The 19,107-nt window shown below is 37.2% G+C and overlaps 1 protein-coding gene across 1 annotated transcript; it reads right to left on the minus strand.

Annotated features, from left to right (window-relative positions):
- Nucleotides 1-12,978: 12,978 nt before the first annotated feature.
- On the minus strand, nucleotides 12,979-15,124 carry LOC150038822 (uncharacterized). The gene is made up of 3 exons (XM_090314569.1): nucleotides 14,680-15,124; nucleotides 13,575-13,724; nucleotides 12,979-13,307 (listed from the first exon to the last, which is right to left on the minus strand). The coding sequence occupies exons 1-3, from the start codon at nucleotides 15,122-15,124 to the stop codon at nucleotides 12,979-12,981; spliced, it is 924 nt and encodes a 307-aa protein (XP_090170695.1).
- Nucleotides 15,125-19,107: the final 3,983 nt, after the last annotated feature.

Consider the following 19,107-nt stretch of genomic DNA (forward strand, 5'->3'; position numbering starts at 1 on the left):
CAGAGAATGAGGGACTACATGCTTGTGTATGGATCTAAGGATTTGATCCTTATCGGATACACAGACTCTGATTTTCAGACTGATAAGGATTATCATAAATCCACTTCAGGATTACTGTTTATTCTTAACGGATGAGCTGTAGTATGGCGAAACACTAAGTAGGGGTGCATCGCTGACTCCACCATGTAGGCTGAGTATGTAGTAGCTTGTAAAGCTGCTAAGGAGGCCGTTTAGCTTAGGAAGTTCCTGACTGATCTGGAAGTTGTTCCAGACATATCTAGGCTCATCACCCTTTATTGTGATAATAGTGGTGCTGTGGCGAATTCCAGGGAGATAGGAGTCACAAACGTGGCAAGCATATAGAGCGGAAATACCATTTCATCCGCGAGATTGTGCATCGAGGGGACGTGATAGTCACGAAGATAGATTTAGAGTACAACATTATTGACCCATTTACGAAGGGTCTCACGGTTACAATTTTTGAGGCTCACCTTCAGAGCATGGGTCTATAGGACCATCCGCGGCTGGACTAGGGCAAGTGGGAGATTTTATACTAGGCCTTAGTGCCTTAGTTTATTATTTTGTACTTGTTTTTATCTTGTACACCCCACTAGCTTAAGGACAAGTGGGAGATTGTTGAGGTTGATGCCCTAAATCTCATACGGTCCTGTAGTTTGTTAATACATGTATGAACAAACATTTGTGATGTAATAATATGAGATATTTTATTCATTACAGTCTATGAAATATGAGATATTTTAGTTACTTTAACCATAAACCAATAAACTAAGATCCATGGTTATCATTGTAACTTAAGCATGTATGTGGAGACATACAAGTGGATCGTGCCTTAAGTGATAACCTAAATGGTGTGTAGTATATGGATAAAAGAGGGAAACTTTATCCTGGTGACACTACGGATACGACCCGCTTTGTAGATGTTACAAGTGTTGTAAAGTACTACAAATGATCTGATCCTGGTCATTTATGTGGAGACATGCGAGCACAGATATCATATACAAAGGAGTTTGTATAAGACCGGACCACAAAATGTTTAGTCTCGTTATATAACGCTATTCATGACAAAGACTTTCATTTCACTAGGATGGCTATAGGTAACATGACCTTAATCCTGTGTGAGTTGGGAACTCTTGCCTATGAGGGTGGTTCTTTGATTTGCATGGTGAGAATGGCCAGATCGTAGACTTAAACCTACCACTTTGGGGATTGGTCTGATTGGGGAGCTGGCAACTCAGCTACACAAAAGAAAATTCACTCATTCCCTGAAGTAGGGGTAAGTAGATAAATTGCTCCCTTAACGGCTGATTCCAGGACTTGAACAATGTGGCGCCACACCTTCTCATGGCCCGAGAAGAGTTCACTCATAGTAGGACTATGATGTATTGTTCATTAGAGGAATCAGTGGTACTTAAGGAGTTAGATGTAACTACAGGGGCAAAAGGGTAAACTGGCCCAACTGTACTTACAAGCGATTTGTGAAGGCTCATCGTAGTGTTGATTGGTTATATCCAATGGACACAAAAATATATTTGTTGTGTGAAGAATATAGTTGTTGGTCTTTAGTGGAGTGCCTGACAGTTAATGGATAGTGGATATTGTGATTAAAGAGTTTAATTAGTTATTCACGTACTGTTGGAGCTTCAACCTATAGGTCCACGAGGTCCCCTTGGTAGCTCAATGGATTCAAGCTGAGAATCAGTTTTTGGGTTAGTTTGAAATGTTCAAATTAACAAGAGAGAATTTGATTATATATGATATAATTGAATTATTTCAATTATATGTGATATAATTGATTTGATATATTAGATACACTAATTGGAGGAATTAATATAAATATGATTTATATTAAATGCAATGAAGGAGAAAAATAACTATGGTTTAAATATTACATATGATATGATATTAAAACTATAGGTTATAAATATAATATATAAATTCATTATTATATTTATTTTTAATTAAAACAATTATAAGATAATTGTTTGGTTGGTTATTATTCTCTTCTTTGACCGCTGCAAGTGGGAAGTTTTTATTAGTTTTGATAATTGACGGATAAAAATGACAAATGTTTTCATTTTTTTATTATCGAAGGCATTTCCAATCGTGCGAAAAAAAGAGCTATACGATAGCCATTGAGAGAGTGAATGATCAAGCATCAACCAACGAGTTTGCTAGATGATCGAGTACCCAGTATATACGATAGACTTAGCCATTCTCTCACTTACTCAATCATTCAATTCCTCCTTTCCTCTACCAAATACATACAGAGCTCACGCCTCCTGGATTCTCATACCGAGAATATAAGGTAATCGAGTGGTGGTGTCGAGTTTGCTATTCGAGGGTTGAGGATCGAGTGTTATTCGATTGGGTTCGAGGATCTGATAGTTCGTGAGTTACACTGGTTGTTCGTTGCCTTTGTACATTTAATCGAGTTTGTGTGGACGAATGACTGGTGTTAATAGAGGGATTATGTGAAGAATAGTTCTTCAAAGGTATGTCACTCGATCCTAGGTTGTTTTAACTTGATAGAATGTTGTAATTTACTCGATGATGCATAACTATTCTTGGATGTTTGTAAATGTTTTTGTTCTTTCACAATGAGTTTGGAACGATCTTGCTTCCGCTCAATGGTTCTCTTGTTTAAGAGTTCCTTCAGTAATAATTGTAATTGGCTCTTGATTCATGAGCCTTAATGTGTGCTTAAGGGTCTGTAATTTTATTGGAGTCAATAGAATTCAAATTAGGTTATAATTAAAGATTCAATCAAGCAAGGTCAGTTGGAGAAAACTAGAATTGGTGCTTCTGCTAGGCAGCGTTGCAATGTTGTTCTTCCTGAAGCCTAAGGTGTTGTAATGCTGGGATGGAGTGTTGCAACACTACTCATCCCAGCCCAGAAATGCGCGCGCACGAGGATTGGTTCACGAGAGTGGTCCAGTTCAATCGGTTTGGCTGTCTAGGGTCCGTTCATCCTTATTTGGTTCGATTCAATTTTTTTGGAGCATTAGAGGGCTAGTTCAAGTGGTTCGGGTCTAATTCGGGTTGGATCGAGTGGTACGGAGGCAGTTTGAAGCTTTTTTGTATTAAAATTATGTTAATTAGCTTATTTGCTTGCTTAGGATGCCAAAGTTAGTCCAAATATTTATGCATGTGATGTATATTATATTTTAATTATATCATGGATGTGCATATTGTATGCCATGTAGATTTAAAATCCCATCATATAAAAGCATGTTTCATGTATTAACATATGTTATAAATTAGTTATAATATATAGTATGCATGTTTAGGGTTTCATTAATTTAATATAATTTTTATATTAAAGTATGGAATGCTTAAGTGCATGTTATAACATGTCTATAGTTTTATAAGAGTTATAAAATGAATTGGACATTTAAAATCTATAACAAAGATAAGCTGCATGCTCACTCAAGTTTAATAGCAACTTGTTTTAATAGTTAAAATAGGTCGTTATTATTGGTTTACAGATACATGAAGTAGAAGAAAACAGATCATTAAGCATTGTAATTCATTAATTTTGACATCAAAATAAGCATGTTCACAGAGAATTAAGAGGGTTTCAACATATACCTTTGAAGAATCTCTTGAATCTTGATCTTCAGCTGCAATCTCCTTTTCCTTTAGTTGTGACCACCACACGGTCTTCGCTATTGATCTCTTGGAGCCTTAGATTGAGTTGTGAGACTCAAAATAAGCTTGAATTAGGGAAAAATGGAGAAGAGGTCGGTGGTTTACCGAGGTTGAAGACCTTCTTCAACCTCCAGAATTTCTCAACAAATTCAGTCAATTGCTTGGGAGTCTTTCAACTGAAGCTTATGTGATATATTCTGGAATACCACGCAATCTAATTGCATCGAATTCTGCCAGTTCTAACTCCAATTTTTGGTAGTGAGAAGTGAATAAAATGCTTGGTTAGAAAGTGAAAAAATCCCACTTTTTGTGGGGTTTTCCATTTTCAAAATTCTCATTTTCTTTTAATTTTGAAACTATTTTCAAAATTAAATCTCAATTTCAGTTTTCAATTTTACAATTAAAACTGAAATTTTATTAATTTTACAAAAATTAATTCAAAATTAAATTTTCTAATAAAATCAATAGTTAATTAGTTAAAAATTTTAATTAATTTTAATTAATTTAATATCAAATATTAAATTAATTCAACATTAATTCCACCGCCATGAATCTGATTTAAGTATTATTCAATTCTCCTATTTTGTTTAATTCCAAAATTAAACGTGTAATTATATCACATATAATTACTAATTCCCTTAATTCTAATTTGAACGTTTCAGATCAACTTATCACACTATTCTAAGAGTTATCCATTTGTGAGCTAGTATAGGGATTTAATGGACCTATAGATCATGAGCTCAAACGATCCGAGATTAATTGGCTAAACTCTTTACATCAAATTAACCTCCATTCGTTAACTACCATACTCCACTAAAGCCCAAAGTTGCACTTCCTTCACTGTAGATATATTGTGTCCACTCGATATAACCATGATTAGTTAACCTCCATTCGTTAACTACCATACTCCACTAAAGCCCAAAGTTGCACTTCCTTCACTGTAGATATATTGTGTGCACTCGATATAACCATGATTAGTAAGTTAACCCTTCACAGGTTGTTCGTAATAACGACTGAGTCAAATGATTGTTTTACCCCTCGAGATTAGCTCTTGTTCCTTAAGTCCCACTGATCCTCTAATGAACAATTGATCATCAAATCGAGTCCCTCTCGAGTCAATGAAAGGGTGGGGCCCCTTATTCAAAACTCGGAGTCAGCACTTAAGGGAGCAACCCTCTACTATCCCTGAAAGCGAGTAGGAGTGAATTCCATCTTACACCCTATGTCCCCAGCTATCTACCCAGTCTTACCCCTAAAATGGGAGTCTTATTGAGCTGGTACTGTTGAGCCAACCTTTACCTATGCAAATCTAAGGATAATCCCGAACAAATAGGAGTTCATAGTCAACTCAGGATTAAGGTTAAGTTTCCTAGGTCATCGTTATGAAATAGTCAGTCTTAAATAGTAAACAACGTTTTAAAGTAAGAGTAACTTATTTCTTGGTCCGATCTTATGCAAACTCATTGCACAGGACGCCCCCGTTCCTCATGTCACCACATGAACGAATTAGGATCACTTAGTTTGTAGCACTTTACAACTCGTTGTAATAACTACAGAGTGGACCGCATCTGATAGTGTTACCAGAATAAGGCACCCAACCTTATTCGTATACTATATATCATTTTGACTATTTACTCGAACCTGATCCACTCTTATGTCTCCACATAAAGTTCAAATACTCATGTAATAGTCATGGATCTTTTTAGTTTATTGGATTTATTTCTAAAACGAAAATAGTAATTCATATATTCAATAACAATTTTGTCGATTTACAGAATGAGTTTATTGTTTACAAACCACGACTTTTAGGACATAAAACCCAATAAACTTCCACTTGGGCTGAAATTCCAGTGGTGACATACATATGAATATATTGAGTTTTTGAGTTTTATAGAGAAATATAATAAACTAGGGCATTACATACCCATGGTTTTAAACAAGATAAAGTTTGGAAAATAAGTTATTCGAGCTCAAAGTTGAAATTGTGTTTTAGTTAAACAAGCAAGTAGCTGCAACTGTTGAGCAAGTAGGCTGCTCAACCCAGGCAGGTTGTTGGCGCGAACGAGAAGCTGGTTGGGTGCAAGACGTGTGTTAAAGATGTGCGGGAGGGGTGCGTTGTGCTGAGTGGGCGCTAAGCTGTGCGGGCAGACACGCAGGCACAAGGGCCATTAGGCTGTGCGGGCAGACGCGTGGACACAAGGGGCGCTGGTTGTGCATTGGCCTACGCTGGACGAGCGCATAGGACATGTGATGGGCACATGGGTTTCTATGTTGAGCGCATGACTAAGGCTTAGTTACTGAATTTTTTCCTAAGTGTTGGATGCATAAAAGGTATGCATTGAGAGGGAAATTGATGTTTAAAGCTGAATGTTAAGTTCATTTAGGTGAGTTAGTCTCACAAGAAGACTTATGGAACTAGTTAAACATGTTATTCATTTCCACAGGGTTAACATCAGTAGGAAGAGCTTATCAACCCTAGGAGGAACGCCCAAGGCCGTGAGTGACAAAGTTGATGTTTTCCAAAATGTTTTAGTAACACATGTTTTAAATAAATGTTTAGACTCATGCTTGCTTATGTTAAAAAGAATGTTTAAATGATTTCCAATCAAACTATTTTCATGAAGCCATTAACGCATGCTAGTTTTAAAGAAGTTTATAAGCATGACTTAAGTATTTCAATGCTTATTAGTCAAGAAGCATGCATTGAAAGTTGATGCTTTAAAGTGAGCATGTTTAAGCATATGATTTACGTTGCTATGCTTTCAAAGTATGATTTACTTCAAAGTATGAGTATTATGATGATTATTAAAACTCGATACTGAAGAACAATGAGAAGGTATCTAGGCCATATTACCTAAGGTATGATAGTACTTAGTGATAACCACGTGCACGTAGGTAAAGTCGACGTTGGTTGTATTGAGAATACTCAACACCAACTAAGGTTTAATGTTGAGGGATTGAGCAAAATGGTCCTCTCTCAACTAAGGATTATGTTAAGCTATGTTTTAAAGCTATGCTATGTTTTAAAGTTTAAATATGAGTTTGTTTGGCTGTTTCAATTTAAAAGCGTGATGTTCATGAATTTTTAGTCACTGACTAGGCTAGTAGCTCACTCATTTAAATATTTTCCTTCTCCCAGGTAGTGGTCATCTCCCAGAGGATAAGTGCATTACTACTCTACCACTTAAAGACTCAATTGAAGAGGAAGTTTAGGTGTCTACTATGTATATATTTGTACACACGTGTCTTAATATTAGGGACTAGTAATGAGTTAGGGACCTACTGAACCTTGATATGTATATATGTTATAAGTTTGCTATGTGTAGAGCCCTGAGGTTATTTTTAAATGTTTAAAGTTTCGCTTGCTCTTGAATGTTATTTATGTTATTCCACAGTTTCCTAAGCAGGTTAGGTTAGTTAGGTAGTAAGTGCCACAAAAGGGTTGGTAACTACTATGGTCACATTCTCTTATGAATTAAGAAGGTAATCTGGGAAGGGGTGTGAGAAGTTGGTATCAGAGCATAAGGTTTTGGGCAAGGAGAAAGAGATCATGCATTAGTCCAGGTCTCTATTATGAGTCCCTAAAATGTATACTTCATAATTAGGTAAGAATGCCAAGAAGAAGTGGCAGGTGGAGCAAGCAGATGACAGACGGGGATCCTAACCCTACCGTTAGAAACTCTGAGGATAGAAGGGATCCAGATTCAAGTAAAAGAAAAGGTAAGAATCCAGTTATTCAAGAAAGTCAAATACCCTGCAGATGGGACCAGATCCTCATATAGAGGAAAGAGTATTTGACAGGATCGTCCAGAGGCTAGCGATGTATGTAGAGTCCGTGCAGGCAGAGCCAAAGAAGAAGTATGGCATCGAGAGGCTTAAAGTCTTCGGTGTGAAGATGTTCGAAGGAGCCACAGATCCAGCAGATGCTGAGGTCTGGCTAGACATAATTGAGAAGTTCTTTAATGTGAGGAGATGCCCTAAAGACTGTAAGGTCGGATTACCGGTGTTTCTATTGTAGAAAGAAGTTGAGAAATGGTGGAAGATCGTAGATGCCAAAAGGAACCAATTAGAGGTTATGACTTGGTCAGAGTTCAAAAAAGTGTTCCAGGATAAGTATTATCCTAGCTCCTTCAGAGAAGCCAAGAGAGAAGTCCTCAAATTAGTTCAGGGATCGATGACATTAGCGCAATTTGAGCAGAAGTTCACAGAGTTGTCTCAGTACGCTTTTTCGATCATAGCTGAAGAGAAAGATAGATGCAGAAGGTTTGAGAATTACTTAAGAAAGGAAATCTGTACTCTAGTCACTTTACAGCTAATTGGATGAATTTCACTTAACTAGTGGAGATAACCACTAGAGTTGAGTGGAGCCTACTTGATGTCGATCAAGGGCAATGAGGAAAAGAAGAGCAATAAAGGATTCTAGCAGAATTTAGAGGTAAGAGTCTTAGGCCTCCATTCTTTGGACACTCAACTATGGAAAGACAAGGAGCTATGAACCAGCAGAGTTTAAGCAGGAAGAGATCAAAACCTGCAGCTGGTTCAGTTAGTAGATCAGGGTTAAAGGATTCTAGCAGAATTTAGAGGTAAGAGTCTTAGGCCTCCATTCTTTGGACACTCAACTATGGAAAGACAAGGAGCTATGAACCAGCAGAGTTTAAGCAGGAAGAGATCAAAACCTGCAGCTGGTTCAGTTAGTAGATCAGGGTTTGGATGTATTAGTGAGTCCATAGCTTGTACAGGCAAAGTAACGATTAGGAATAAGTATCCTTTACCTCATATAGATGATCTCTTTGATCAGTTAAAGGGAGCTACAGTATTCTCTAAGATGGACTTGAGGTCAGGATACCATCAGTTAAAGATAAAAGAAGCGGATGTTCCAAAGATTGCTTTCAGGACTAGATATGGGTACTATGAGTTTTTAGTAATGCCATTGGTTTGATGAATGCCCCTGCAGTATTTATGGATCTTATGAATAGGATATTCCATCCCTATCTAGATCAGTTTGTGATAGTCTTTATTGATGATATTCTGGTTTATTCTAGTAGTAGAGCAAAGCATGTGGAAAATTTGAGGTTAGTGCTTCAAACATTGCAAAACAAGAAATTGTATGCCAAGTTTAGTAAGTATGATTTTTGGTTAGATCAAGTTGTATTCTTGGGGCATGTTGTATTTGCAGTAGAAGTTACTATAGATCCTCAGAAGATAGAAGCAATCGTTAATTGGGAGCGACCCTCTACGGTATCTAGGTACGTAGTTTCTTGGGTTTAGCAGGTTACTACAAACGATTTGTGTAAGGCTATTTTAGGATAACTCTTCTATTGACTAGTCTGACTAGGAAAGATGTGAAGTTTGTTTGGTCTCCTGACTGTGAGCATAGTTTTCAAGAGTTGAAATGGAGATTGGTGTCAACTCCAATACTTACACTTCCTACTCCAGGTAAGGAGTTTGAGATTTATTATGTAGCATCCCGACAGGGACTAGGCTGTGTTCTAATGTAGGAAGGTAGAGTGATAGCCTATGCTTCTAGATAGTTGAAGAAAAATGAGTTTAAAGTATGGAGACATTACTTTTTTTGTGAGCGTTGCCACATTTTCACTGATCATAAGAGTTTAAAGTATATCTTTGATAAAAAAGAGTTAAACTTGCGACAGAGAAGATGGTTAGAGTTGATTAAAGATTATGATTGTACTATTGAGTACCATCCAGGGAAAACAAATATGGTGGCAGATGTTCTAAACAAGAAAACAGGAACAATGAGAGCTACTCTCTATTCAGTACGAGGTTTAGTGTTGCAAGAGTTGAGATATACTAATATTAATCTAGTAGTTGATCAGGCAGAAGGCTTGCTAGCTTCATTCCAGGTATGACCTACCTTAGTTAATGATATTTCACGTCAAGAGTCAGGAGATTCTAGTCTTCGAAAGATAGCTGAAGAGGTAGGTAAAGGTTTGAGGACAAATTATGGTTTAAGAACAGATGGAGTTTTACTCAAGGAAGGCAGGGCTTGTGTACCCAATGCCTTAGTGTTTGGAGGTCTGTCGCAGACCCCGAACAAAGGAAACTTTTTTTTTTGTTTCACCGACTCAACGCTTATACCACAAATGCAGTAAAGTGGTAAGATTGGGGTCGAATCCACAGAGAAACTAATGATTAGCTAGGATAATCAAAGATTTCCATGTAATGGGGGAGGGGGGTTGGTTAGATTTGTAAATCAATTAACAAGCAATCAAAGAAAATAAGAATGAGTGCGAAAAAGGGATTAAATTCAATTGATGGAAAAACCTTGGGATTAGTATGTATGCTTTTTATTTCTATCATCAAGCACTAGCTAATGGTACTAATTTCATGAACCCCTCAACCTATTAGAAAATTTAATAGCCCAATTAGCCAATTTTGATATAAACCAAACTAGCACCGATTCAATTTAAGAATCTTCCTTCTTAGTGACATACAAGTAAAATTTGAATTGCTTTACGAAAGGGTTCAATTGTTGAGACACACCACAAGTCGGAAAAGCCATATCTTATAATATGATTAATTGGGAAAGAATATATTAGGGCATACACGAGTTTGGCTAGAAAAAGTCTAGACCCTAGACATGTGATCTTAATATGCCCAACTTAATCAATCAATATATATAGGCTATGATGATTTTGTCAGATCAATTCATAGAAATTCTATTAAGAATCAATTAAATCTTCCCAAGGGTTCATAACAATTAAATACATCAACTAGTGGACCTTCAAGAATCAAAGCATACTACTAATCCCAAGAAAATTTACCTAGCCTCGCATCCGCATAACGAAATTACAATGAATAATGGAGAAATGAGGCTGACTATATAAAAAATTGCTCAACAATTCGACTGAAATTGCTCCAAAAAACGTCTAACTCTTAAATTTCTTCACACCTTCAGCTGGAACCCCAAATGCTATATTTATAAGTTCGCCATAGCGTCGTGGCGCTAGGAAGAGCGTTGTAATACTGTAGTGGCACCGTGCAAAGCGTTGAGAAGCATCACAATGGTAGCCTGATGCTCAGTTGTGTGTGCACAGAGGGAAACTCTGTCAAAGTCCGTAGCATCACGACGCTCTAGGGGAGCATTGAAATGTTACCTATTATGCCTTATAGCGTTGAGTAGAGGTGTTTGGCTGGCGTTGCAAGGGTGGCATTGTCAATCTTCGAAGCGTTGCAACGCTCGGAGTGGCGTTGCGACGCTGCCCTACACCTAAGTCTACTACCTTCAAGCATCGAGTGAGCATTAGACTTAGGCTATTGATGAGTGTTGCGACGCTGAAATAGGGCAGTTTAGTCTTTTGTCATCTCAGCTACATTTGGGTGCGTTTGACTCTCGATTTTCCGTCCTTTTTTCTTGATTCTTCAACTTTGCAATGTAATTGGTCCATGGGATCAATTCTCTTACAAAATAAGATAAATAGACACAAGAATTAACTGAAAATAGTAAAGTTAAGGTCATAAACTTAGCTTTTTTCGAGAGCTATCGAAGACCCTCAACTTAACTCTTGATCTTCCCGAGCAAGATCATAACACTCAATCATGAAATCGACAAGAAAATGTTCGCTCCATTCATCGAAGCCAATCTTAAATATTGATAGTCTTTTGGGTCGCATAATAAATCACATAATAATCACTCAATTGAGATTTGATATAAAAAGGAATTTTGCAATAAGGGTTATGCATAAATGAAACATTAAGGCATGAAAACTTTTCCGTACATTGAAAAGTGCATGGAAAAGTATTATCCTGCCCCCATCTCATCTTCCCTGTACTTTAGTTCGGTCATCAGCTTAAGACATACTGTTATTGCGAATCAAAGAGCAACACTAGCTAGGAGTGCCAAAAACTTACACACACCAAACATAGAGGGCGTTGGTTTTACCTAGAGGGCTAGCTTTCACACCCAACTGCCAGGAACCTATCACTTTTTTCTCACAGGCCCTAACTAGACACAACGGAGGTAGCTTTTTTCACCTCTATCCATGCACACACACACACATTACTTTTTGTAGGCACACCGACTTATGCCTCATTTTTATGTTGTTTTTTCAAATCAGAAAAGCAACTAGCTTGATTCACTTTGTTTTTCTTTCTTGCACACTAGGCTACTTTTTTTCTCATTATCTAATTTTGCTCTCAGGCACTAAGAGTTGCTCCCAAGCTAAAAGGGGGCCTTTTGAGGTGACAATAAAAATCCGAGATGGATAATCCATTTCTAGGACTTTTAAGGGATTTAAAAAAAAAAAAATTCTCAACCTAAGTTCATTATGCAGAGATCTCATAAAAAGATTTTTATAAAAAGCTCAAAATCATGAAAGTTTCTCCTCTTTAAGCACAAACAACCTAATGAGTGCGTCATCAATCTGTCATTGAAAGGAAACGACAAATAGAACGAACAATCATTCAAAAATTCATACCAAAATGTTTAGATCACAAATCAAATATCACGAAGCATGCTTCACCCACCCCCAGCTTAAGAGTTATGCATTGTCCTCAATGTATATCTAGGTTATTATTCATGCTAAGGACAAAAATAGGGGACAAGGGGAATAGAAAAACTCCCCTGGAATTGGGCACAAGCAAAATCAATTGGGAAGCCTTCCTCCAAGGAGCCAAAATTGTAATTCTCCTGTAAGGAATAGTAAATGTAGTCAGCCATTATTTCAACTTAATCAAAAAGAAAATAAAAGAAACAAAATAAAAGGAAAAAGAAAGCGAATAAGATCTTAAACGTCTGATTGCCTTCAAGAAGTGCAACTTTTAACATCTTTTACTCAACGTCTAGTGATGCGGGCTCAAGTGATAGAGGGCGAAGTAAAAAAAAAACTTGAGTAAACTGGGTTGACTTCCTCTTCATTGAAGATTTTAAGACGATGCCCATTCACCTTGTACTCCTTCCCTGTCTCAAAGCTCTTGATCTCAACTGCACCATAGGGTAATAAGTTAACAATCTTGAAAGGACCAAGCCATTTGGACTTAAGCTTACCGGGCATAAGTGAGAGATGTGAGTTATAAAACAACACTTTCTGACCAATCCTGAATTCCTTCGTCAAAAGACCCTTATCATGAATTAATTTTGACTTTCCTTCTAGAGACTTAAGTTCTCATAGGCTTCAAGGCGCAATTCCTCTAATTCCTGTAGTTTCAGAAGTCTCTTTTCACCGGCTTGGGCTAAATTCATGTTGTATTACTTAACCACCCAATAAGCTTTGTGCTCGACCTTTACCAACAAATGGCATGCCTTGCCATAGACAAGCTTGAAGGGAGTCATCCCAATCGGAGTTTTGAAAGCTATTCTGTAAGCCCAAAGAGCATCATCAAGCTCCAATCTTTCCTTGTTGGATTAACAGTTTTCTCCAGGATACTCTTGACTTCTCGATTAGATATTTTTGCTTGGCCATTCATTTGAGGATGGTATAGAGTAACAACCTGATGGTGGACTTCATATTTCCTCATGAGTGCCTTGATGGTCCGGTTGCAAAAGTGTATACCCCGGTCACTAATTATGGCTCTAGGAATGCCAAACTTGGAAAATATATTAGCCCTTAAGAATTCTGAAACAACAGTAGCATTGTTAGTCTTAGTGGGGATAGCCTTAACCCACTTTGATACATAATCCACTGCCAATAGGATATATAAGTACCCATAAGAAGAAGGAAAGGGTCCCATGAAATCCATGCCCCAAACATAAAAAATCTCAAAACAAGAATGAAATTAAGTTGCATCTCATTTCTCCTAGACAAAGAACCTAACCTCTGACATCTCTCACAAGATTTACAAAATGCAAAACAGTAAGCAAACAGAGAATTCAAGATCAATCCACTATCCAAACCTTCCTAACAGTCCTCCTTGGGCTAAAATGCCCACCACATGCCATCTCAACAAACGTATTGACTCAAACTCTTCATCTGGGACACACCTCCTAATGATTTGGTAACAGCAAATCTTCCAAAGGTATAATGGGTCCCAAACAAAGTACTTCAAATCACTCCTCAAATTAGACTTCCTAAAACTAGACATATCATAGGGGAATTTACCTGTAAACAGGAAATTTACCATGTCAGCATACCATGGCGTAGATGTGGTGATCTGGAAAAGGAACTCATCTGGGAAGTTCTCTTGAATAGGTGTAGGATCCCCATTTTTCACAATCCTGCTTAAGTGGTCTACCACCGAGTTTTTTGTTACCTCCTATCCTTAATGGTCAAGTTGAACTCCTGAAGGAGAAGCATCCAATTCATTAGGTGGAGCTTAGACTCGTTCTTGGTCCTGAGGTACCTAATAGCAGAATGATCAACATAAATAGTAATAGAAAAGCCAAGAATGTAAAAGCGAAATTTATCTGAAGCGAAAACGATTACCAAAAATTCCTTCTCAGTCGTGGTGTAGTTTATCTGGGTAGGATTAAGGGTTCATGATTTGAAGCATATGACATGGATTTTCTTATCGACCATTTATCCTAGAACCACCCCCACTGCTAGATTTCTAGCATTACATATAATCTCGAACGATATGTCCTATCGTGGTGAAGAATTGGGGTGGTAGTCAACTTTTCCTTCAAAGTGTCAAAGGCCTCCTAACACTCCTTGTCAAAATTGAAGTGTACATCTTTCTGTAAGAATGTTGATAGTGGTAATGCTAGCTTCGAAAAGTCCTTGATGAAACGCTTGTAAAAATCTGTGCTACCAAGAAAAGAACGAATCTCCCTCATACACGTAGGATAAGAGAGGTTAGCAATAACATCTATCTTTTCCTTGTCTACCTTAATTCCCCTTACAGAAACTAGATGTCCCAAAACAATCCCATGTGAAGCCATAAAAGTGACACTTTTCATAACTTAACACAACATTAGTTTCAATGCAACGTTTCATTACCAAACCAAGGTTATGCAAACAATCATCGAAAGACTTTCCATATATTGTAATCATCCACGAATACCTCAATGCACTATGAAATCGGGAAAAATACTCATTATACACCTTTGGAACATACCTAGGTCGTTGCAAAGCCAAAATGGCGTCCTCTTGAAGGCGTAAATCCTATAAGTGCAAGTGAAGGTAATCTTTTCCTGGTCTTCTTGAATGATTGAGATTTGGTAGAACTTGGAGAATCCATCAAGAAAACAAAAGAATGACTTTCCGGTAAGCTGTTCCACCATCTGGAGAAAAAGGATAGTAAAATGATCCTTTTTAGTTACCTCGTTGAGCTTTTGGAAGTCGGTGCACATCCTCCATTCATTCTGAATGCGCATCGGCACCATCTCACCCTTGTCATTCTCCACAATTGTCATGCCGGTTTTTTCTGGAATCACGAGAATAAGACTCACCCATTTGCTATCAGGAATTGGGTAGATGATATCGACCTCATCGAGCTTAATAATTTCCTTTAGAACAACGTCTTTTATTGTGGGGTTGAGTCTCCTGAGGGGTTGAACCATGGGCTTGGCTCCTTCCTCCAAAGTGATCTTATGCATGCAAAGAGAAGGACTCACTTCCTTGAGATCATCGAGAGTCCACCTAATGGCCTTATTGTAGGTTTTCAGAGTCTCAACTAAGGATTTCTCTTGAGTGGGTATCAATTCCCTGGAGTTATGACTAGAAGGGTGTTCCCTTCGCCCAGGTACACGTATTTCAAATGACTCGGGAGAGTCTTTAGGTCAATCCCTTGTACCTGCAAATCAACAAAATCAAAATTAGAAAAAGGTTCCTCAAGGTTATCAACATCAATAGCAAAGAGAGAAATTACGCAAATTATGTATCAATGTAAGGAGCAATCAATTTTTTAGAGTCATAATCACCATCATGCAAAAAAATTTCATATAATAAATCATGTGCTTCAATCATACACAGAGACAAATATTCCATGGGAAATTTCATGGTATCATTGTAGTTAACAGATCATTCCCTCACTTACCCTCGTGGTGTAGTAGAGGATGTTCTGGTTAAAGTTGGTGATTTCATCTTCCTAGTAGATTTTGTGGTCCTAGATATGGAAGAAGACTATGAAATTCCCATCATCCTTGGAAGGCCATTCCTAGCCACAGGCAGAGGATTGATTGATGTATATGATGGCAAGCTTACACTTCGAGTGAATGATAAGGAGACGAAGTTCAACATTTTTCGATCTTCTAAGCCTGAGGAGCTTGTAAGTTCATGCCAAGAGATCAATGAAGTTGTTTGCGAAAATTCTAGACAGTCTCTTGGTAAAGGAAAGGGCAAGGAAAAGGTAAGTAGTCCTAAACAATCTTCCAAGGAAGGTAAGGTAAATTTTCTAGATTATATTCACAAGGGAGATATAGAACTCATGGACAAAGGGAAAGAGGATAATGCATTTTCTGGTAATTGTTGTTTGACTAATCTTCTATGTGAATGACAATGTGGAAGAAAATTATTCATCTTAGGTGCTTTAGTGCATGGAATTATGAAGCCACCTTGAAAGTTTGATTGAATAGGAGACTAGATCTAGCTAAGGACGATAAAACTAAGCGCTTTTTGGGAGGCAACCCAAGTATTCCAAATATATTTCAGTTTTATTTTATTTTTTATTTGAGTATTTTGCTTGCTTTTAGGATAGAGAGCTACCTCATGATTTTTTTATACCCAGGTTAGAGATGATGCTCAAGTATTTTCAAGCACCAGATCGCCATCCAAATTTGTGGATCCCCGTTTATACTCAGGCTTGTATCACTCATCTGTTTTGTGATTATTTTAGATGTTATGCATTAAGGACAATGCATCTTTTTAAGTTTGGGGTGGGGGGCATACTTTGTTCTTGAGATTTGAGCTGTTATGCATATTGTTTTTTAGTTGATTGATATATGTATGTTATTGTTGATTTTAGGAAAAATTTAAAATTTTTGAAAATTTGTGTCAAATTTGGTTAGGAAGAATGCTGAGACTGATTGATTTGTATTCTTTGGTTGTTTTCTCTTATGATCATGGTTGATAAGTCACTCATGATGTATGTCATACTTTGAAGTAGAAATTGGATAACATTGTCCTGTCTTGAGTGTTCTTTGTTCTGAATCCCTCTTTCTATCCTCTGTTATCTTGAGCACGAACCAATTTAATATAGAACCTCTAACTGAACAAAGCATTAAATTAAGTTAAGTTTGTTGTCACCAGGAAAGGCCCCACTGGTTAGAGAGTGTCTTGCATGATGGTTTGTAATGTTAGACTAAGAGGAAAGAAATGAATACTAGTATTACCTTAGAAAAAAAATGAGTGTGCACTCATGTGCTTAAAAGAAATGTCATTTTATTATTTTAAACTTGTAATATGTATGCGTGGATGGGGGCAAAAAGAGCTGCCTTTGCTGTGATCAGATAGGACACCTGGGAATTGACTGGGTATGGTTCCCTACAGTGGTTGTCTGAAAGCTAGTGTCTCTAGGTAAAATGATTCAAGTTTAGGGCCCTTTTGTTGTTGAAAATAAAAATAGAAATAAAGCACCTTAGTGGACATATTACTTACTTAAGTGTGTTGATGCTTGATGATTGGTACTTAAGCTAGATTAGGGGGAAAACTGATCAAGCTTAATTAAATCTTAAATCAATTGTTGAGTTTTGAATTAAAGGAGGAGTCACACACACACAAGGGATAAAAAGTTTTGGCTTTAAAAACTCTCAATATTTAGGATGTGTATGAATTTTTCTATGGAAGAATATTGTATATGTTGAGAAGCTGATGAAATCGAAATAAGAGAATGCATGCCTAGAATCTTTTCATTTCAGTATTCATTATTCCTCCTACTTTGTGTTTCTTTCTTTTCTTTGCTCGGGACTAGCAAAGTTTTAAGTTGGGGTGGTGAAAAGCATCTAAAAAGTGCTTTTATTACCTTCAAATTTAGAACTACTATTGCTAGTTTTGTTTAGTTTGATGTGGATTATTGAGTAATTTCCAAAAACTAAGCATCAAGAGCAATTTGTGTGAAAATGATAAAAAAAAAAACCAGGGCAAAATTCTAAATTGGAGCAATTACGACTTGGCTATAGAATTATGAAGAAAACAATGACCCAAGATCAATATAAGAGGTAATATTGGAAGACAATTTGGGGGAGCGTGAGTTGGTTGAGTGTTACAACGTTGCTTCCTGTTGCTGCAGACTCGAGAGCAGTTGGAAATAGGGCAACATTGTAGCATTGCAAAGCTATGACTTCTATGCGTGGCTGGCATGATGGCAGCGTTGCAACACTGACTTGCAACATTGCAAGGCTACGAGGGCGAAAGAGAGCGATTCTGAACTGTTTCGACTGAAGACTCAAGATTTCAATTGAAGGTTGATCCGAGAGTGGTTCTAAGCTGACTGTGACGGTAATAATTGATCGAGAACGTGTGTTGTTGAAGACCAATCTAGAATTCATGGCGAGAATCAAGGTGATCGTGATTGAGATTCGGTCCTATTGAGGGGAGATTGTTCTTTTACGTTTATATTATTGTTTTCCATGATGACTGATTATTTGTTGGTTATTGTTGTTAGAATCATGCGTGGCTAAACTCTTTTTCTAGGGTGTTTGTGAATTTTAGGGATGTTACTTTGAGTATTTGAATTTACAATTGATTGATTTTGCATAGATTTCTAAATTGTTTGTGCTTAATGCTTTGGATTAAGTGGCCATTAATTGAATAAAGTTAAATTAATTAGATGTCTCGAGAGAGAATTTGATTTTTATTATAAATTGCATGAGAATGAATTTAGAATAATAATTTAGAATTGAAGGGTCTTAATCCTGTAACTAATCAAACGATAGAAGAGATTCGGGTCGATAGTTAGTTATTAGGAAGGTTTGAGCTCGAGAGAGGATTTTCTGATTTTAGAACTTCTAGCCTCAGTCTATCGATTTCAATCAATTGCATGTCATTACTCATTGTACTCTCTAAATGAAACAACACCATAGATAAGTTCGCTCTGAATTGTAATTGTGTGGATTGAAATTTTGTTCTTTTTAGTCATTGATAAAAAGCCTTTTTTTGTTGCCTAGATAAAATTGACAAAGAACTGCAATAGCTAAGCCGAGGAATAATTGCTCACGTCGGTCCCTAAGGACGATGCCTGATTTTGGGATTTATTACTTCGATAGTACGCTTGTGATAACGCATCATCCCTATGTTCTTGTTTTGGTCTTGCCAACCTACTAGGAAAAAGGGCTTTAGGAATATAAGGTTCAACAGACGGTAAGGGAGAAGTACTTACCTTAGGTGTAAACGGGAGTGTCTCAGATTCAGTCTCATTTTTCTCATCTTTTTCATTAGACTTTCCAGGTAGAGGTGGGATGTCTGAAGAGGTCGTTGATAACGGGTAGAAATGCACGTTATCACAACGCAAAAAAGTAAAATTATGAGGGATTACGATGGTAGAAATATATAAAATCATGTCCAAAAGTGTTAAATTGAGAAAATTGCGATCGCATGCGCCCATCGC

The sequence above is a fragment of the Benincasa hispida genome, chromosome 1, assembly GCF_027475165.1.
Source record: "Benincasa hispida cultivar pf3 chromosome 1, pf3_genome.v1.1, whole genome shotgun sequence".
In the NCBI taxonomy this organism is placed as follows: Eukaryota; Viridiplantae; Streptophyta; class Magnoliopsida; order Cucurbitales; family Cucurbitaceae; genus Benincasa; species Benincasa hispida.